Source organism: Mercenaria mercenaria, chromosome 16 (assembly GCF_021730395.1).
Source record: "Mercenaria mercenaria strain notata chromosome 16, MADL_Memer_1, whole genome shotgun sequence".
Lineage (NCBI taxonomy): Eukaryota > Metazoa > Mollusca > Bivalvia > Venerida > Veneridae > Mercenaria > Mercenaria mercenaria.
The window spans coordinates 26389698-26411568 of NC_069376.1; the positions used below are offsets into that span (position 1 = coordinate 26389698).

The 21871-nt window shown below is 36.2% G+C and overlaps 3 protein-coding genes across 4 annotated transcripts in view; 1 reads left to right on the forward strand and 2 right to left on the reverse strand.

Annotated features, from left to right (window-relative positions):
• The window catches only part of LOC123541119 (poly [ADP-ribose] polymerase tankyrase-2-like), a 25841-nt gene extending 20707 nt beyond the window's left edge, over positions 1-5134 (reverse strand). Inside the window, exon 1 of the mRNA XM_045326519.2 lies at positions 5001-5134. The gene's annotated coding sequence lies outside the window, so the exon portion shown is untranslated. The remainder of the gene's footprint in view (positions 1-5000) is intronic.
• The window catches only part of LOC128545853 (poly [ADP-ribose] polymerase tankyrase-like), a 15251-nt gene extending 10111 nt beyond the window's left edge, over positions 1-5140 (reverse strand). The window contains exons 1-3 of the mRNA XM_053526455.1: positions 5117-5140; positions 2386-2498; positions 1944-2140 (exon numbers count right to left, since the gene is read on the reverse strand). Of these exons, the coding sequence (XP_053382430.1) occupies positions 1944-2034 (91 nt within the window). The 5' untranslated portion in view covers positions 2035-2140; positions 2386-2498; positions 5117-5140. The remainder of the gene's footprint in view (positions 1-1943; positions 2141-2385; positions 2499-5116) is intronic.
• Positions 5095-19432, forward strand: LOC123541120 (ATPase inhibitor mai-2, mitochondrial-like). Of its 2 annotated transcripts, none has more exons than XM_045326525.2 (5): positions 5095-5241; positions 9666-9714; positions 11421-11510; positions 14964-15044; positions 19090-19432. In XM_045326525.2, the coding sequence occupies exons 1-5, from the start codon at positions 5192-5194 to the stop codon at positions 19153-19155; spliced, it is 336 nt and encodes a 111-aa protein (XP_045182460.2). In that variant the 5' UTR covers positions 5095-5191; the 3' UTR covers positions 19156-19432. The 2 variants fall into 2 exon arrangements, with proteins under 2 accessions (XP_045182460.2, XP_045182459.2); XM_045326524.2 differs by lacking the exon at positions 14964-15044 and adding an exon at positions 16580-16684 and having other exon boundaries at positions 5102-5241.
• The last annotated feature ends 2439 nt before the right edge of the window (positions 19433-21871 follow it).

Here is a 21871-nt window from a genome sequence, read left to right on the forward strand (position 1 = left end):
CAGTGCATTAGCTTACACTAAAACATGTGTTTTTACATATCTGCTTCTGACATGGTGATCGATCGTTTGCATCAAGTTTTACTGAAATAATAATGTTTAAATCTTTGAAAGGAGTTTGTGCAAGAAAACTTTCCGCAATATATTGAATGCCTGACCATCTATCATTTTTTGTCTATAAGATGAACCTTGAATTTGCTTACAGGGGTACAATTACAATCTACCATTTTACTTCAATAAAAAGATTGAAAAACTATAAAAACAAGAGGGCCATGAAGGCCCTGTATCGCTCACCTGACCTATTGACCTAAAGATCATCAAGATAACATTCTGACCAAGTTTCATTAAGATATGGTCATAAATGTAGCCTCTAAAGTGTTAACTAGCTTTTCCTTTGATTTGACCCGGTGACCTAGTTTTTGACCCCACATGACCCAGATTCAAGCTTACCTAAAGATCATCAAGATTAACATTCTGATTAACTTTCATGAAGATACAGTCATAAATGTGGCCTCTAGAGTGTTAACAAGCTTTTCCTTTGATCTGACATAGTGACATAGTTTTTGACCCCCACCTGACCCAGATTTAAACTTGACCAATAGATCATCAAGATTAACATTCTGACCAAGTTTCATTAAGATATGGTCATAAATGTGGCCACTACAGTGTTAACAAGCTTTTCCTTTGATTTGACCTGGTTACCTAGTTTTTGACCCCAGATGACCCAATATCAAACTCGTCTAAGATTTTATTGAGGGTAACAGTCTGACCAAGTTTCATTAAGATTGGGCCAAAATTGTGACCTCTAGAGTGTTAACAGGCTTTTCCTTTGATTTAACCTGGTGACCTAGTTTTTTACCCCACCTGACCCAGATTTGAACTTGACCTATGGATCATCAAGATTAACATTCTGACCAAATTTCATTTAGATATGGTCATAAATGTGGCCACTACAGTGTTAACAAGCTTTTCCTTTGATTTGACCTGGTTACCTAGTTTTTGACCCCAGATGACCTAATATCAAACTCGTCTAAGATTTTATTGAGGGTAACAGTCTGACCAAGTTTCATTAAGATTGGGCCAAAATTGTGACCTCTAGAGTGTTAACAGGCTTTTCCTTTGATTTAACCTGGTGACCTAGTTTTTTACCCCACCTGACCCAGATTTGAACTTGACCTATGGATCATCAAGATTAACATTCTGACCAAATTTCATTTAGATATGGTCATAAATGTGGCCTCTACAGTGTTAACTAGCTTTTCCTTTGATTTGACCTAGTGACCTAGTTTTTGACCCTACATGACCCAGATTCAAAGCGGACCTTGAGATCATCAAGATTAACATTCTGACCAAGTTTCATTACGATACGGTCATAAATGTGGCCATTACAGTGTTAACAAGCTTTTTCTTTGACTTGACCTGGTGACCTAGTTTTTGACCCCAGACGACCTAATATCAAGCTTGTCTAAGATTTAATTGAGCGTAACATTCTGACCAAGTTTCATTAAGATTGGGCCAAAATTGTGACCTCTAGAGTCTTAAGCTTTTCATTTGATCTGACCTGGTGACCTAGTTTTTGATCCCAGATGACCCAATATCGAACTCGTCCAAGATTTTATTGAGGGTAACATTCTGACCAAGTTTCATTAAGATTGGGCCAAAATTTTGAGACCTCTAGAGTGTTAACAAGCTTTTCCTTTGATTTGACCTGGTGACCTAGTTTTTGACCCCAGATGACCCAATATCAAACTCGTCCAAGATTTTATTGAGGGTAATATTCTGACAAAGTTTCATTAAGATTAGGTCAAAATTGTGACCTCTAGAGTGTTAACAGTCAAATTGTTGACAACGGACGGACTGACGATGGACACAGGGCGATCACAAAAGCTCACCTTGAGCACTTTGTGCTCAGGTGAGCTAAAAAAGAAAAGGAGAAAATATTGAACCTGTAAATCCATTGTATTTTGGTAGGTCTGGAAAGCAATAAGGTGTTGGTGGTGATGGTACTGGAGGGGGTGGTGGTATTACACCCGACATAGCCTCAGACTACCAATACCCTGACAATTCCTTCAACACAGGAGTATAGTGATGAGCTGTATCTGTCAGCACAACAGCATGCCCCTAAGGTACCGTACTTGGCTTTCTGAAAATTAACCACATAAATGTAGGTACCTGTACACTGTGTAAACCAAAATTTTGCTACAAAATAGATGAAATGGATCAAAATGGTAAAAGGAAGTGGTATTTTTTAAAGTTTTATATATATGAACAGGTCTTAAATGACCATTCATTTATTGTACTATTTTATATCTTCTATTTTACAGCTATGTGGCAATTAGGTGAAAAATTAGTGAAAAAATTGGAATAAGGATTGATAGAAAAATTTACCTGCCATTCAGAAATAACAAAAGATTGCAAAACCATGCAGATCGAATGTTTGATTGTGTTCACCATTTCAATACATCTCAACACTTTGTCCGCTTCAACTCGATTGCATGTTTCTGTATTTTACATGGTAAATCAAGTATTATATTGAAAACATTATTAATGCCTATTTTACATTCAAAAGCAACTTTAGAAATAAAGATAGATTTGAGCAGAGACTGACATCCTTCCAGTGAAATTGCTCGTTAAATAATGACTTCTTCTGCTAAATTACACTGTATATCAATTAACAGGGTCAAGCAGATGATTCGTTACTTAGTATTGTTCGCCTCTGAAGTAATCTTTGGCTGGAAAGCTATGTTGGTGTTACAAGAAACCTTGAGTGTAATTGTATTACAAATGTACTCCTTATTACATGATTGTTCATTATCAAAACAGAGAACTGATTCCGGACAAATATTAAGTTTGCTGTCTAAGGAACCGGTTCCGGTTCTCTAGCCAGTGCTGAACGTGAATGCTATTTCAAGTGGTTGGGATAGCCGGGCATCATGCATACTTGTCAAGTCTGATGCTTGAATCGTGAGTCTCACAAATTCAAGGTTTGATCACTACTTAACGACTATGGAGCATTTTCACACCCTTTCTAAAAAAAAAAAAAAACAGACTAAAAAAATTGTGGCCCTCATATTTTGTCTAATTTGCCATCTGGCATCGTTACTGCGACACACGACAATCAACGCAACACATGACACAACACACAACACGACAATGAACAACGACATGCAACTTTTAATGCAACATTTTTTGCCAAAACTGACAATGAGACATTCATATGTTAGAATCCCCTACGGAAATATTAACGTTTGCCGCGAACACTTGCTGCGATCATGCCGTGAATATCCGGCGAACATGCCGCGGCCACTTTTGATACAATTGGTATAAAATTTGTTCAAGGGATGTTCGTTTGGTGTTCACTTTTCACATGCAAATTAGTTTTGCCGCAAACAAGTTGCCGTGAACTTCCCGCGAACAGGTAGCTGTGAACTTCCCACCGAAAAATTGCTGCAATCATCCCACGAACTAGCTGCTGCGATCATCCCCTGAACTAGCTGAAAACAATCACTAATCTCTACATACAGAAATTGTGTACAAAAAAGCATTGTACAGAAAAAGTGCAAAAAAAAAATAAATTAATAGGAATCAGGGATATAAATTTATTGAATAAAGTTGAACACTGAGGTTGTAACAAATTCAAATTGTCAATGTCTGAACTTTTTCATATCATATTTGGAGCATTTGGAGCATTTTGAATTTTAATGATAAAACATGTTTGAATTTTAACTGTTAATTGTCATTTCAATAACAGTGTCTGAGTGATTGTATTCATTTCATCCCAATGTTTTTTCTTCACACTGCTTATAAGTTATTATATGTATCACTACAAATCTGTCATAGTTATGTTAATTATCAGACTTATGAAGCTTAGAAATTGTCAAAATAAGCTAGTTTTATATTTCATTTTAGATAATCTGATTCAGCTCTGCAAAAGTTAAAGCATATCTATTTCATTTTCAAAATTCCTTATGTTTATTGAGATATATGATAATACGAGTATAGACATTAAACATAAACTTTCTGACTTAAATTACCACAAAAAAGAATATATTCCTATCAACCTCTAAGAATCACTTAATATGAAAACTGTCTGTAATGCACACAGATTTCTTTCTAAACATGTCCAGAATATCTGTTTGTAATTAACTTATCAGACTCATACTGTGACAGATAATGTTACAAATTAATAATATTGATCTACAATTACTTGCTCTTATAAAAGCTCTCCATTAACAGTTTACCAAAAGATCATAATCTTTTAAGTTCTTCTCGCAAACATGCCGCGATCATTGGTCTTCCTGCGAATATCCCGCGAACTAGTATCAAATCAATCGCGGCATGATTGCGGTAGCAGCGAATATCCCGCAAATACTTCCTGCGAATAGGTATGTTCGCAGCATGTTTACGGCATGTTCGCAGCTTTTCAGATAATTTCATAAGGAATATGCCATGTCAGGCTTGTACATTGTCGTCCGTCGCATTGCAATGTTGTGCATTGTGTTGTGCATTGCCCTTAATAAACTATCTCGACATGTGACAATTTCGAGCCATTTGCGTGATAGACTGTTGTGTGTCGTTTTCGTTGTCATGTGTCACGTTGAATATTATGTGTCACCCTCAATATATTATACTTTGACATGCAACAATTCCAGGACATTTGCCTAATATAATGTTGAGTTTTGTTGTACATTGTCGTGTGTCATGTTGAATGTCATATGCGCACCACACAGCAACTCTGCGCAACACCACAAACTACATACGACACTCAATTTTTACTTCAATATCTTTTGCAAAAACCTTAAATGTTAACATGTCATTGTTCATTGTCGTCCGTTGCGTTGCAATGTCACGTGTCGCGTTCGGGCGACACAGGACATTCAATGTGGCACTAACCGGATTCCGTAGTTTAGTGCAGAATATAGAACTAAATAAGGCTACAGAGGACCAGTAGATATACTAAACTGTAAGGAGTTATATCGTATATTTGACTGAATACAACAAACCTGAATGAAATGGTACGTAGAATATTACATTCTTTTGTGACAGAGCATTTAAAGCAGATGTTACTTTCTTAACGTTGCAAAAATACGAAATAATAGCAGAAATTCTTTTCATTTACCTTTGCCGGAAGTAGTTTTTAGCCGGTGAAGGGGTTAAAAACACACATCCGGTAGCGTCCAGCACACAAGTAAACATGGCATTAAGATTAGCACCAAATTTGCTTCGTTCATTAAGACTAACAAGGTATGACAGTGCTTATATATTTCTTAAAAATATGCCATCTATATCCAGTCTTTTTTTAATGTTGACAATCGTCATAATCGTAAGTTAATTATGGGTAATATAGTCTTAATAGTGGGTGGGGTAACGAAGGTCACTAACTTTCAGTCGTAATTCACGTTTTACTGCCAATATATTCAGATTAATTAAAGTTTTATCAATGACAGGCCTGTGAAAGTAAGTTTCAGTGCTCATAGCAGTGGACCCATTTGCAGGTGCTCATAAATTTGTAAAAACTAGGTTGTTGTTGTTGTTCCATAAAATTGTTTTGGCATCCCAATTCGTTTGCATGACAACCCAGTTTTTCTTTGCTAAAGACATATTGTTCAGTTTTGTATAGGCAGTAATGATCTGAAAATCTGTAGCTTAGGGCAGTTAAACATGTTAGGCTTCTACGTTTACATGTTTTAAAGGAATGTGTTGTGTTTGATTGGTAAAATGCTTACAAAGTTACAACATAGTGAGTTAAACAAAATGCATGATTATTGTCGCACTACGTAATTTTATGCACACCTATTTCGACGCCATTTTTGTTTTGATCTCATTTTCGATTAACTTGGGGTTTCCGATGACGTTGTTATTCGGCGTAATGACAGAAGACATCATTCATGGTTAATTTACTGGTAAAAAAGGTGGAAAGTTCGGGATTTGAAAATATTTATCAACTTACATTTACAGTGTACATGATTTTTAGCGTTTTTCCATTATAAAAACGTCCTTGTGGAAGCTTACATTAAAAAAATATTGGAAATTTTGTTGTACGTCTGCAGTCGACTTTACCATGGTGCTATCAAGGTCACATCACTGCCATGTGACATATTTAGTCAAACTATTTTATGCACTCTTTTGGAAGGTGTATGCATTATATATCAATGCAATTATTACTACACACAATTTTTTTTCTCTTGTCAAGTAGGCTGCGAACATTGGATCCATCTAAAGTTTTGTATAAAACGAAATGTGCCAAATTCCTCTGTAAACACTGCAGTCCAGAAGAATGAAAGAAAAAACATCCAACAGTGTGTATTAAAAAAGCAGGGTGACTATTTATGTTCTTGGCCCCATATATTCATGAAAGTTTAAAATGTTTTCAGATATTTATATTATTTGGCCTTAATATTGATTATATAACTACCTGCATCTGCTTTTGTGTCAAGTTTTGTGGCAGCACCCCTGACAGTTATGGTGTAGCACATTACTTACAGTGATTGCACAAATATTTAAGCCAATCAAAAGCATCGTAACAAGCATCATGTAAAATGCGTCGAAATAGGTGTGTTAGAAAAAAGTACCACACTAGTTGTTGTTTACCTTTTAATTTCTGGCAGTCAGTTGTTCAGAATAAGATGTTATTGGTATGATTCAATGCATAAAAGGTTAGTGCACATGCAACATCTAATAGAGTCACATATGTTACTGAATAAAAAAGCGCGGCCAAGTTGCCTGTTATGTGTGTCGAAACTGGTAAGGCTGGGATATATACATACACTTTCAACCATTAAAGACTCGTTGCTGATAAAGCTGACTTGAACAGATCTTTTTCTGCCAGTTAAGCAGTGACTGGGAAACCAATGAGACATGAGCCATAGTCACATAAAAATGAAAAATGTCTCATAAGTTTTAATGCTGATGAGCCCTGTGTCATATATCTAAATTGTATTGAATGCAAAAGGATGAAACTATTTAATAGTGCAAATCTTACACAAAGGAATGTATTCAGTGTGCAGATTCAAAGTGCTTCCAGTGTTTAAAAACATGTTTTAACATCGTATTTTATTCTAGACTTTCATTTTTTTGTCAGTTTTTAATAAATTAAATTTCTTTATTGACAAGCTGTAAAGTTGTTACAGTTTTAGTTACTTTTTTTTACTGAGAGCTTCTTTAATCTGACATGGGTACATACTACAGTGCCAGTTCCTAGTTTAAGTCGCAATTGTCCCATACAAATTTCTGAATGTCACATAAAATTTTTAAATGTCACATAATTTATTGTGTATGACGGGACATTGTCCCATGGACAAACATTCTTTCCCAGTCACTGGTTAAGGATATTACATATCTCTTCTTTGATAAACAGGATCGAGGCCGATGTTTTGCACACTTATTTTATTAGGGATAAATTCTATGAAGGAGATGGAATTGCACCATTTAATAAGGCTGTATACAGTGCTAAATTTGATTCAGTTAAAAGAATTATTTCATTTCTCATTGAAATTGCATAAAACAGTGCCAAAAATAGCGTGGAAATGTCAAAACAGCCTGAACTTGTGAAAATATTACCAAACATTACCTTGTTTATTAGAGAAAATAAAAATTGTTGTTCCCCATTATAGAAAGAAAAAAAAGCCGTTCAGAGTCATGACTGAAGGTAGTAATTGAAAGCCAGCTTCTAAACAGTATCGTTTCGTGTTTGAAAGATCGTATAAATGTTTACAAAAAATTATGTGGGAGCCTTAGAACAGTGAAAGAGCTGCAATCCTACACATTCAATATCCATCACAGAATGCAAAAAAGATGACTTACAGATACCCTTTTCTTTATTTACGTCCCATAGCCATGTTAGCAGAGCATTCCCTTTTCTAGAAAGTGGCATCATTGGTAAAGTAAGAGTCTGAAATTTGTTTTGATGTACAGACCTGTGAAATGTTTGTGCAGATGAATAATGTATTTTTAAAAAAACTGATTTAGTATAGAGTTTTTAGCTCCACTTTTCACCCTGGCGTTGGTGTGAGCTTTCTTGGTGAAAGTTTTTTGGCAAACTTTGTTTTTCTTTGTTACTTTTGCTTATATCTTACTGTAACTGCACACTAACATTGTTCAGCAATCAGCATGCAAACAAAATATCATTATGTATAGGGGCTGGGCCCATTATACCCAAGGTCAAGGTCACCAAGGTGTTATACTTCGGTTAAGGTTAAAGTTTTTTGGCAACCTTTGTTTTTCTGTCATATCTTTGTTACTATTGCTTTTATCAAACTGTAACTATATATATAATTATAAACATTGTCCAGCATACAGACAAAGTATGTGCAGGGGCTGGGCCCATTATACCCAAGGTAAAGGTCACCAAGGTGTTATACTTATTGCTTATATCTTACTGTAACTTCACATAAACATTATATAAAAATGTATTCCTTTTAAAGTAGAGGTCTCTTATGGAGACATAAATTCATTTTTATTTAATACTGTCAAATCGCTGAATAGTGGAGCACGCTGTCTTACGTACAGCTCTTGTTCATGTGGCAAGCAGTGGCCTGATGTTGTTTTTTACTTGCAATGGTCCAATGGTGCATAATTTACACAGCCAATACCTGAACTCTTTATACTAACTAAACTTTCTGTGGAAGTCTGTCAAGTTGGTTTATTTCAACTAGTATGGTGCTAACCTCCAGTATTCTGATCAATGTAGCCTTGATCAGTAAATCAGAAGTATGATATGCCCACTTGGCCAGAAAATACAAAACCATTTGTTCAAGTCTTATTAATGTCACACATGTCAAATGTGTATGCAGTTTACATTATTTCCATGTTAATTATTATAAAAAGATAATGGCAAAAGTGCTATGTAGGTAAAGTCATATTTATTTATGTATGCTGGGCACCATGTCCAAGTGATTAACTTAAGGTCCTTGACTTTTAATCATTTTCTGAACAATGTGGGTAACACTTTGGAAATTGAATTGTTCATGTCAGGAAGCTGTCCAACTGGCTTACAGGAGGGCTTGTTTCTACTCAGGTGCGTGCTTAATGTAATAATGCACAGAGAGTCAACTTGGATTTTCTTCCACCATCAAAAGCTAGAAAGTTGTCATATGACCTATAATTGTGTCATAGTGACATGAAGCCCAACAAAAAAAAAACGTTTTTTGTTGTTTTTTCGGATATACATGTATATGAAATTCATTTTAGGAATAACTTCATCATGTTCATGGTGACTGCATTTCTTACAAAATGGTAGTCAAACCTCATCATTGTGTGACAATATTACTGTACATATATACATGTACTTAAAAGTCATTGCAAATACTTTTGAAGCTAATTTGCGTTTTTTTGTAGTGTAGAATTTCATTTCTTTAATATCATTTTGACAATAACTGGAAGTTGGTGTGGATGGGACAAATTGTTTCTGGTGTACCAGTGCTGGTATCACATGACAGGTAGTTCCAGTGATTGGTAGTCTGGACAGTAGGAGTAAAAGTCGGTAAAATCTGTGTAATTGACTCATGTTAGAACTGTCTTTAATAACCAGGAATATCAACTAAATGTAGGAAGAAGTGCTGTTCAATTCAAACTTAAAGCTTTGAACTTTTTATACTTTTTTGTCACAAGTACTTGTGAATGGTAACTAGTCAGTACTTTATATTATAAATGATGATGTATATTTGCAGTGTCAGAGCAATGTCACAAGTTGGAGGTTTTGGTGAAGGAGCTGGAAAGGTAACAAATGATACTGTATTGTCAGACTGTGTCACAACCAGTGTGGGGCTGCAACCACTGAATTCAATGTGTTTCATATATAGTAACTTAGATAAGTCCAAGTAAAATATAAACTTTGATTTTACATCTACCAGACTGACCTTATTGAGCCTCAATCGTTGTCGTTCTTGGAGGGCGGGTGGGGTTGGAAAAAAAAATTTGATGTCAGCAGTGAATTTTAATGATAGTTTGGTAACATTAAAAGACATTCATTAGAAGTTTGATTAACTACTACTAGTAGCAATATTTATTTCACTTTTTAGGACACTTTTAGCATGAAATAACAATTAGAAAAAAAATAGAAAAGAAATATTTGCTTACCTGCCTGCCCTATTTTTATGCCCTCAAAGGTGGGCATATTAAAATCGCACTGTCCGTCCGCCCGTCCATGCGTCCTGTAAATTCTTGTCCGGGCTGTAACTCTTCCATGCATAAAGGGATTTTGAAATAACTTGGCATAAATGTTCACCATAATGAGATGATGTGTCGTGCGCAAGCCCCAGACCCCTAGCTCCAAGGTCAAGGTCACAGCGGTCAAAGGTTAACCTGGTCTGTTTCGTGTCCGGTCCATAACTCTGCCATCCATGAAGGGATTTTGAAACAACTTGGCATAAATGTTTACCATAATGAGACAATGTGTCATGCGCAAGACCCAGACTCCTAGCTCCAAGGTCAAGGTCACACTTAGACGTTAAAGGTTAACTGGGTATGTTTCATGTCCGGTCCATAACTCTGCCATTCATGAAGGGATTTTAAAATTACCTGGCATAAATGTTCCCCATGATCAGACGATGTGTCATGAGCAAGACCCAGACCCCTAGCTCCAAGATCAAGGTCACAATTAGAGGTAAAATGTTACGAGGTTTGTTTCTTGTTCGGTCCATAACTCTACCATTGATGAAAGGATTTTGAAATTACTTTGCATAAATGTTCACTATAATAAAATGAGATGTCATTCGCAAGACCCAGACCCCTAGCTCCAAGGTCAAGGTCTCACTTAGAAAGTCAGTGGTGTTTCTTGTCTGGTCCATATAACTCTGCCATTTATCAAGGGATTTGAAAATAATTTGACACAAATGTTAACCATATTGAGAAGATGTGTCACACTCTTAGGTCAAGGTCAAGGTCACAAAATGATATTTGGTTTTTTGCGCATACAAGTTTACAACTGTGGCATTCTTGGTTCTGCTTCTGGGGCATTTGTCACCAATAGTGACAGCTCTTGTTTTTAATCAAAGTAATCCTAAACAGAATATTTTTAGCTTGACGATTTGAATTTTATTTTCAGAAAGTGGAGCTTTTGCACTGAACCATTTGTTAGGATCAGCATATTGATTTAAATTTGTTTCACTAGTGGGAAAGGCATTGCTCTCCACCAACAGTTCTTGTTTTATTTGGCCTAAACAAGGCAGCTCGCTAATGCTCTGTTATTGTCAATGATATTAGGGGATTTTGGAGACCAGATTTGACTCTTACTGGGACTTTATTGCAAATAATGACAACTAGTCTGATTATAAGCATTTAAATGAAAAATAGCTGATCGACTAGTGTCTTTAAAGAGATTTAAGAGTTGTGGACCAGTAATCAATGTTATAGCTGACTGACTAGTGTCTTTAAAGAGATTTAAGAGCTGTGGACCAGTAATCACTGTTGTGTTGTTTTTGCAGGGTGGTGGCGCCGGAGGATCAATCAGAGATGCTGGTGGTAGTTTTGGTAAAATGGAGGCTGCACATGAAGAGGAATATTTCAGAAAACTGGTAAGAATACTTTGTATGACTTACCCTTTAAAAACTTAATAAAATGAATGGAAAATGTTGATTTTACAATGTTATGAGATTTAATATATGATGAAATATGAATTTAAAAATGTTATTGGTGTACTAGTCTTCACTTAGCAAATTTTATTCAAATTCAAAAGCAACATTTCTTATGCATGTTGTATCAAGTTAAACTTTACTCTGTCCTCTGTTAAAATTCTCATATTTCACTTTATCCTCTAAAAAGTAGATTAAAGACAGTATTTTATTAGAGCCTACTTGTCTAGCTTAAAGGATGTACAACAACAGATCCTGAGGCTGTGTTTTATACTGGGAATTTCCCCTTTGAAGAAAATATTATATAGTGTTATTATTAATTACCAGTTGATACAGATATTCTGTAACACGTTGTTTTTGGTTATGGCATGGACTTTAGTTCACATGATAAATTTTATGTGCAGTTATTTCAAGTTGTAAAAGGCTACTAAAATACTTGGTGAGAACTACAATGTGATTCCAACAAGAAATTTGCAATGAAATGACGGAAAACCAAGCAAAAAGACGGCTATTAATTATTTGAATACGCAATAATGCGACAATTATTTGGTTATTTGGTGTCTGTATACCTCTGAAAATTTGAAGAAAATTCACTTAAAACACTCAGTTTACAGAATATGTGAATCAAATATATCAGATTGGCGATTTTGTCAAACATACGATAGAGTAGATATAATATGCATGCACATGCCTGAGAATTCCTATCTAACAACTTCCTAATGTCGTCTTACTCTGAGACATTATAATCTCCGTTATCTTACAGACCAGCATCTTGGTTCAGTAGAGACACTGCTAGACTGCATTGTAATCCAGATTTCTTAGAAATAGTCTTATTAGTGTATACTGGTTTGCAGACAGCTCCATGCCTGATTATATATATACATATCAGGCAAGATATCACAGACTCCTTTCTTTCAATAGTCAAACATTTTAGTTTATGTTTGGGTGAAATTTTTATCAACCTTTTACAAGTACAGCTGGTTAACAATTGATTCTAAGAGGATTTATTTCCCTATCAAACAAAGAAGACAGAAACTGTGTGGTATTACCCAACTTATTCACTGTATGTATCAGAATTAGTATGGAAAATTGCTGGAAAAGAAAACTGCACAAAAGCTGAGCTTGTTGATGAATAACTAAGGAAGTAAATAATAATCCTTGATAACGTGTTAGAATCAAAATAATACATCTGAAATGGTGATTTGTTCTTGAATAAAATTGTCGTTCAGATGCGTATTATGATATCACTCCTTCACATGTGAACTCCAAACAATGATTTTATTCAACGACAAATCACTGTTCTAGATATACTTTTTCTTGAAATATTGTACTTGATTTTTAATCACAGAAAGGCATGGGGTGTGAGCTTTGTCTGAATATATAACACGTCGGCAATTTGCATTCATTTCCCAGCTGTATTTGCAGTATTTTTCTCACCAAGTTCCTTTTAGAAAACCTACATATATTATATCCTTGAATGACTTAACATTTTTTCTTCAGCAGGTCTATGGATACAGACATTCTTCATCAATGTGGTGCCAGTTCTGCACCTTTGTATCTTACTTTGTGATCTTCATAAATATATATCTTATTAAATATTAGTACAGGAAGGACTGGAAGTCTTCTTACTAGTGTATCTAATGGCTAGTAAATTTTTGTTTCATATTTAAGCACTTTGACATGAATTTATCTTCTAATTCTTGCAGCTGCACATTTTTAGCTTGACTCTCAGAAAAATACTGAGGGCTGTTCTACTCGCCTGGGCTTCGATGTCCAGTGTTGTTGTCACAACTTGGTTAAGGTTTTTCATGCAAGTTCTTAACTCAGTTACCAATGCTTGTTTTGAACTGAAACTTTACACTAGGGTTTCTAATCACAAGACTGAAATATCCAAGGAAAATAACTCTTGGTTAAGTTTAATTCAAGTTATAGACCTTTTTCTACACAGAAAGTTTGGCAGCTAACTATGAAGCTGTTTCTCAGTAACAGCTATATACATGTATATTGGATTGAACCTTGAGACAGTGCTTCAGACCTAGTGAAATAACCAAGTTAGATAACTCATGAATCATGATGAAATTTAATTCAAGTTATAGCCCTTTATCAGCATAAAAAAATGTGGTTAAAATTTTGACTTCATCTCAGTAACAGACTAAGAGGTACTGGTACATGTATTGTTGGATTGGATATAAATGTATTGAATAGTCAAGCAAGATGGTCAGTTCTTGTTTGTTGAAATAGTATTCTAGTACTCGGAGCTGTAATAAACTTATCACTTTCTGTTGTTCTAGTTGGTTCCTCACATTGGCTTTCTCATGGTTAAAAAATAGAAGCAGTTTTGGAGGGGGTATATATTAAGAAGGATTTGAAATCATTAATATTCATGGGAGACTTAATTTCATGGTTGAGTAAACCCATGACGTTAAATCCCATTGATCAAGTGAAACTTCCATTCGTTTTACATTCAAAATTTTAAATCCATGAATTTGTATCACCATTAAAATGGACGTTTTGACCAAATCAGCAAAATAGCATGCTCATGAAAATAAATGATTTCGCAGCATATGTACATGTTACACATTCATGATAAATAAATAACTAGCAAATTACATTCATTAATATTCTTAAAATTATCTACCAGCACCATATACTCAACAAAGTATTTGAACCTTAACTTCTTTTCAGTGTCATATTTCAGTTTGTTTATGATAATTCAGAAAATTCAGACTTAAACTTAATGATGAAGATATTTTTGTAACCATTGTGATTGATAGTTAGCACCGTTTGCTTATATTAATCACGGCTTTTACTTCTGCTATGTGTAATTCATTTTCCAGTTTCAGATTTTTGTCGTTCAGCTGTAAACAAAGGCAGTTGAATTTGCCTTACCAGCCACCTGTATTCAGCAGCTAGTCAATTAACTGACTTCTCACATTCTGTTAATTTTAATTAGTCTTAAGCAGCCAGTGTGTTTTGCTTCCATGGCTGGCTACTTAATATAGGCTTGACTGTTTATACCTCATTATTCAGACAAAACATTGGCATAAAATCATTCTTAGCTAAGGGGGGCAATGGTGGCAAAGTGGTAAAGGTCGCTGACTTCAAATCACTTGCCCCTCACCGATGAGGGTTCGAGCCTCACTCGGGAGTGTTGAATTCTTTATGTGAGAAAGCCATCCAGCTGGATTACGGAAGGTCAGTGGTTCTACTCAGGTGCCTGCCCGTGATGTAATAATGCACGGAGGGGCACCTGGGGTCTTCCTCTACCATCAAAGCTGGAAAGTCACCCTATTACCTATATTTGTGTCCGTGCGACATTAAACCCAACAAAAACAAAAAACATTCCTAGCTAAAGTGATGAAGTCTGAATGTAACACAATAACCCTTAATTTTCAGAGAGAGAAGCAGCTTAAAGAAATGCGAAAATTTGTTAGTGAAGAAACAGGATATCACCATGATGAAATAAACAGGCTCGAGGTTGGAAATTATGACCGGCATATCAGAATCTCAATATGCTTATAGCATGCACATACAGCTTATTTTTTATTTATTGTATCTTTATCTGTAGTTGCCTTGATTGCTTTTCTGCATCTTATAAATAACACAATTAACTTTTCCACTCAAACTATTCCATTTATATTTCCAAAATGTTCAGTTTTAGCAAACTACTGGGTAAAAATTTTCGATTGTAAACAATAAATGTAGTGGTCATCAAGGCAAGCATATGAAAAATGTTAGAGAATATTAAATGGAATGGTGTCTCTTTATTCTATGCATGTTGATATTCTTTTTAGTTATGCACATAGTGCAAAGGTAGCAAGTACAGGAAAACAGCTTCTTACGATTTTTAAGTAAAAGAATTTTCAGTGAATTTCGGATAATTGAATAACCTATCTGTCAGTACAAAATATTCAAATAACAGGAATATTCAAATATCAGAATGCTATGTACCGGTACTGCTTAGGATCAGCCTGCCCTCCAGAATATGTAGACATAGAAATAAATTTTGAAATTGAACCTGCCTGCCCGTTTAGCAAAATAGGGAGTGAGCAATCTGGCAAGACAAATGTTTTCCATGAGGGTTTATAAAAGACACTGTGTCTGAAATCATTTGTCCTCCACCTCTGATTCATGTGGGAAAGTTGGTAGTTCACTTGCGGAGAGCAGGTTTGTACCAGTACAGAATCCAGGAACATTGCTTAGGTTAACTGTTACATAACTGAAAAATTGTTGAAAAACGGCATTAAATGCAAAACAAAACCAGTAAGCTTTCTGTTTGCTATTTAGGTAGAAAATTAAAGTAAAAGTTTGAGTCAGAAGTTTTAAAAAACGGACTTTGGCAGTAGTTTTTTTAGAAGCTTGCAATGCTTTTTATAAACAGATGAAAAGTAAGTGGTGTGTTTCATTGCATTTAAACATTAAGTTTGATGTAAACATTTTCCCAGATACTTGCTGCCTATGCTCTATATGCTACCAACCAAGACTTAGTGTAGACCAAATGATCAAAGAGGTAAGAGTTTCTGGTTTAGTCAGAAAGTACATGCTTCAGAAATTTCTGTCGGCTTAATCAGGACTGTTAGATCGTTAGTTTCTAAATGAACACCTGCTTTTATTTTGACATGAGAACAGCTGGTGATTTTTTTTTAAGAATTTGTTTCAGGACATGGGAAAAAGAGGTGTTATATGAACTAAATCACACAAACATTTTTTACAGGAAAAATGTAAGAAAAGTTATAATAGCCAATTTAACTTCCCATAATTGTGACAACTGAGTAGAAAGCCTAATAAAGGCTGACTGAAATTACCCTGTTTTGTATTTGGTACTTTTTCCTCAAAGTCAGAATAATAGCAGGTGTCCATTGTTGTGGGCTTTTAACAAGTATATCAAGAAGTTTACAGGCAACACCTGGAGGAGGAACAGTCAGCATTAGTTGTGCAGTGGAAGGGTTGTTTGATAGCATTATTCAAGGTATTTTTCACTTACACCTTTTTGTCTCTCCTTTCTGTAATAGAACGCTGCACACATGGAGGAAATTAAAAAGCACCACAAGGAGGAGATGGAGGCACATATTAGAGATAATATAGAACATTTGGAAGCAAATGTTAAATCAGCTGAGGTCTGTAAACTTTGTTTTATTACCAATAATAGTTGTCAGTAATATTGTAATATATGTTCGACAGTTGGAAAGATGGATACTTTTTAGCTCACCTGTCACGAAGTGACAAGGCAAGCTATTGTGACCGCTTGATGTCCGTCGTGTGTAGTACGTGGTCCGTCAACAATTTGTAAAAAATTTTCTTGAAAACCACTGGCAGAATTACACCAAACTTCACAGGAATGATCCTTGGGTGGCCCCCTTTCAAAATTGTTAAAAGAATGGAATTTCATGGAGAACTCTGGTTGCAATGGCAGCCGAAAGGAAAAACTTTAAAAATCTTCTTCTCAAAAACCAGAAGCCCTAGAGCTTCGATATTTGGTGTGAAGCATTGCCTAGTGGACCTCTACCAAATTTGTTCAAATCATGACCCGCCCCTGAGGTCACTTGATTTTACATGGGAAAATCTTAAAAAATCTTCTTCTCAAAAAGCAGAAGCCCTAGAGCTTAGATATTTGACATGTAGCATTGCCTAGTGGACCTCTACTAAATTTGTTCAAATCATGACCCCGGGGTCAAAATGACTCCACCCCAGGGGTCACTTGATTTTACATATGAAAATCTTCAAATAATTTCTAAAAATAAACCAGAAAACCTAGAGTTTAGATATATGACATGTAGCATTGCCTAGTGGACCTCTACAAAATTTGTTCAAATAATGACCCCCAGGGTCAAAATTGACCCCGCCCCAGGGGTCACATGATTTTACATAGGAAAATCTTAAACAATCTTCTCAAAAACCAGAAGCCCTAGGCTTAGATATTTGACCTGTAGCATTGCCTATTGGACCTCTACTAAAGTTGTTCAAATCATGACCCCGGGGTCAAAATTGACCTCGCCCTAGGGGTCACTTGATTTTACATATGAAAATCTTCAAAAAATTTCTAAAAATAAACCAGAAGGCCTAGAGCTTAGATATTTCACATGTATCATTGTCTAGTGGACCTCTACAACATTTGTTCAAATCATGACCCCCGGGGTCACTTGATTTTACATAGGAAAATCTTCAAAAATCTTTTTAGAAATAAACCAGAAGGCCTAGATCTTAGATATTTGACATGTAGTATTGCCTAGTGGACTTCTAAAGACTATGTTAAAATTATGACCCCCCCAGGGTAAAATTGGCCCCGCGCCAGGGGTTACTTGATTGTACATCGGAAAATCTTCCAAAAAAATTTCTAAAAATCATCAGTTTGACATTTGAAACATGTAGCTCATATTACTCAGGTGAGCGATCCAGGGTCATCATGACCCTCTTGTTTATAATTGTGAGGTTTTGGGCTCCATTTTGCAAAACAAAAATGCTTAAGGATTAGATGTTGCCACTTTATTTTCTATATCTTAAAAACTCTGCAGAATAGCTATGGCGTTTCTGTATAACCACATTATTCACAAATAACCACTTGATACAACATTGACTTAGCAAGATATTCACAATGCCACACACATTGAAATATTTTTATATGCCATATGGATAAGGCTATATTTGATTTCTAAAGTCATTTCAGGAACTTCATCTTATTTGCAATTTTAGGTGTCCTTTATTGAATATTTGAGAAAGATGCTTTTTTAGAATCATACCATTTATCTGTTGTTAGATGTAAGACATAAAGGTAAGGTCATGCATGCTGACTTTTACTTGACTTTGACAGAAAAATTTACTGCTGGCTATATTATATTTGATAACGCATATGTGATGGCAGGCTTTATGTTGTTCACTTGTTTATATGGGAAATACTCCATGGGTAGGTAAAGAGTGCATGCTAGGGTTTTTAAAGAATTCTGGTATTTAGTAGGGGCATCTGTGACTGAGTGGTTAAGGTCGCTGGCTTCAAGTCACTTGCCCCTCATCGATGTGGGTTTGAGCCTCACTCAGGGCGTTGAATTCATCATGTGAGGAAGCCATCCCTCTGGCTTACAGAATGTCAGTGGTTCTACCCAGGTGCCCGCCCGTGATGAAATAATGCACTCAGAGTACCCCAGGGGCAATTATTCAGGGATAAATGGTACCTCAAGTGTTCGGGGGCCACGTGGTTAAGGGTGGTGACCCTCACTCGGGGGTGTTGAATTCTTCATATGAGGAAGTCTGCCAGGTGGCTTACAGAAGGTCACTTGTTCACTCAGGTACCCGCCCGTGATGAAATAATGCATGAAGGGGCACCTGGGGTCTTCCTCCACCATCAAAACTGGAAAGTCGCCATATGACCTAAAATGTGTCGGTGCAACGTTAAACCCAACAAAACAAACTTCAAATGTTTCTAAGTTTATTTGCGAAACAGATTTCATAACATTACACCATGAGTTACGTATAACAGGTGATTTTCTTTTTACCTCACAGTGATCAATGTTCTTTTTTTTTTCTGTAGGAAGCAATTAAAAGACATAAGAAGAGGTTGGCAGAACTTCGAAAAGATGATTCGGATTCCGATTGATCTTCTACGTGTTGACATTGCATGGATATGAACGAGTGATTCTATATATATTTCGAAACTTCTACTATTTCCATTCTATAAAATTTAGATGTAACTCAGGAGTAGTGCTGATACAACGTTTTTGAGGTGAAATCTGTGTTACCATAGAGTTGATAAAATATTCACTGGATAGGTAATTTAGTTACAATGTTAAATTGTGAACATTGTTGTAAGGTGTCAAATACAGAAAGTGCTATTATGTCTTGTCTCTTGTAAAATAGAGTTATTGAATGAAAAATGTTTGTTATTCCTTGTATCTTGGGATGTGGCAAGTTGAAATATATTTACATGTTTTTGCCTCATCATGAAAATGATGAATGTAGACACTGCTTCTTGTTATTAAAGATCTTCTCAGGTCAAGTGATTAAAATTGCCGACACGAGTACTGTGGGAAAGAACCTTTCCAGTCGCCCATGATATAAATCATGAAAATTCTGATTATTTTATGGTGATGACTGTCAGAACAGTCTTCTGCACTAATATTTAGTGAGAATGTTTGTATAAAAGATTTGCTTTGCTAATTGACCAATAAATTTCACAATTGCAACCATTGTAATTTTAGCTCACCTGTGCAAGATCATGTTGTGTGCGTCTGTCCGTCCATTGTCAACAATATGTTTAAACAGCAAATCTTCCAAAACCACTGAAACTTGGCTTGGGTGGTCCTCTACCAAAATTGTCCAAACAGTTCCCCTTGGTTGCACATAGAGGCCGCTAGAGCTAAAAATAGAAAAATCTTCAAACAAAATCTCCTTAACCGCTGGTCCAATATTGAAATAATTTCACACAAATGGTCCTTATGTAACCATTTACCAAGAATTATTCCTATTTGTCAAAAAACATGGCTGGGAGAGGGTGTAATCACTTTAACCTATATGTATATACCCGGTAGTTGAAACTTAAAAAATCTTGTGTGAAACTGCTGGCCCAATTTTAAAATAATTTTACACAAATAGTCCTTGTGTGACCTTGTACCAAGATTGTTATGTCCTCGCCCTTTCCCCCTCCCCCCCTTCGAAGAAATAGCAATATATTGTTTTGCAGATGTAGACCATTTGGTTTCCGGATGATAACTCAAGAATGCTTGAGCCTATGATCATGAAAGTTTATAGGAAGGTTGGTCATGACCAGCAGATGACCCCTATTGAATTTGAAGCCAGTAGGTCAAAGGTCATGGTCACGGTGACCTTGAACAGTTAAACGGTTTCCGGATAACTCAAGAACGCTTGTGCCTAGGATCATGACCAGCAGACGACCCCTATTGATTTTGAGGTCAAAGGTAAAGGCCACAGCGACACGGAACAGTTCAACGAATTCCAGATAATAACACAAGAACTCTTGGGTTTAGGATCATGAAAGTTGATAGGAGGTTGGTCATGGCCAGCAGATGACTCCTATTGATTTTGAGGTCAGTAAGTCAAAGGTCAAGGTCAAAGTGACTCAGAACAGTTAAACCATTTCCGGACAACTACTTGAGAATACTTCGGCCTAGGATCACGAAACTTGATAGGGAGGACCAGCAGATGACCCCTATTGATTCTGAGGTCAGTAAGTCAAAGGTCAAGGTCAAAGTGAACCAGAACAGTTAAACGTTTCAGGATGATAACTTGAGAACGCTTGGGCTTAGGATCACGAAACTTAATAGGGAGGTTGATCATGACCAGCAGATGACCCCTTGAGGTCAAGGTCACATTGACCCAGAATAGTAGAACTTTTGTGTATATTGACCAAATAATTTCTGTTCCTTGTGCAATTACTGAATGCATCAAGGGGGGTATTTTGTGTTCTATGAGCTCTTGTTCAAATAAAAACATCACTGACAGACGGTGGGTCTATTTTCCCAGTATGTATATAGTAGAAACTTTGTATGAAACTGCTGGCCCAATTTTGAAATAATTTCACACATGGTCCTTGTGTGACCTTCTACCAAGATTATTATGTCTCCCCCCCCCCCCCCCACGCACTCTGGGAGAGACGTATTGTTTTTTGCCTTGTCCGTCCGTACGTCAAACTTCATTTCCGAGCAATAACTGGAAAACCATTTTACCTAGAACCTTCAAACTTCATAGGATTGTAGGGCTTCTTGAGTAGACGACCCCTACTGTTTTTGGGGTCACTCCATCAAAGGTCAAGGTCACAGGGGCCTGAACATTGAAAACCATTTCCGATCAATAACTAGAGAACCACTTGACCCAGAATGTTACAACTTCATAGGATGATTGGTCATGAAGAGTAGATGACTCCTATTGATTTTGGGGTCACTCCGTCAAAGGTCAAGGTCACAGGGGCCTGAACATTGAAAACCATTTCCGATCAATAACTAGAGAACCACTTGACCCAGAATGTTAAAACTTCATAGGATGATTGGTCATGAAGAGTAGATGACCCCTATTGATTTTGGGGTCACTCCATCAAAGGTCAAGGTCACAGGGGCCTGAACATTGAAAACCATTTTTGATCAATAACTAGAGAACCACTTGACCCAGAATGTTGAAATTTCATAGGATGATTGATCATGAAGAGTAGATGACCCCTATTGATTTTGGGGTCACTCTGTCAAAGCAAGTTCACAGGGGCCTGAACATTGAAAACCATTTCCGATCAATAACTAGAGAACCACTTGACCCAGAATGTTGAAACTTCATAGGATGATTGGTCATGAAGAGTAGATGACCCC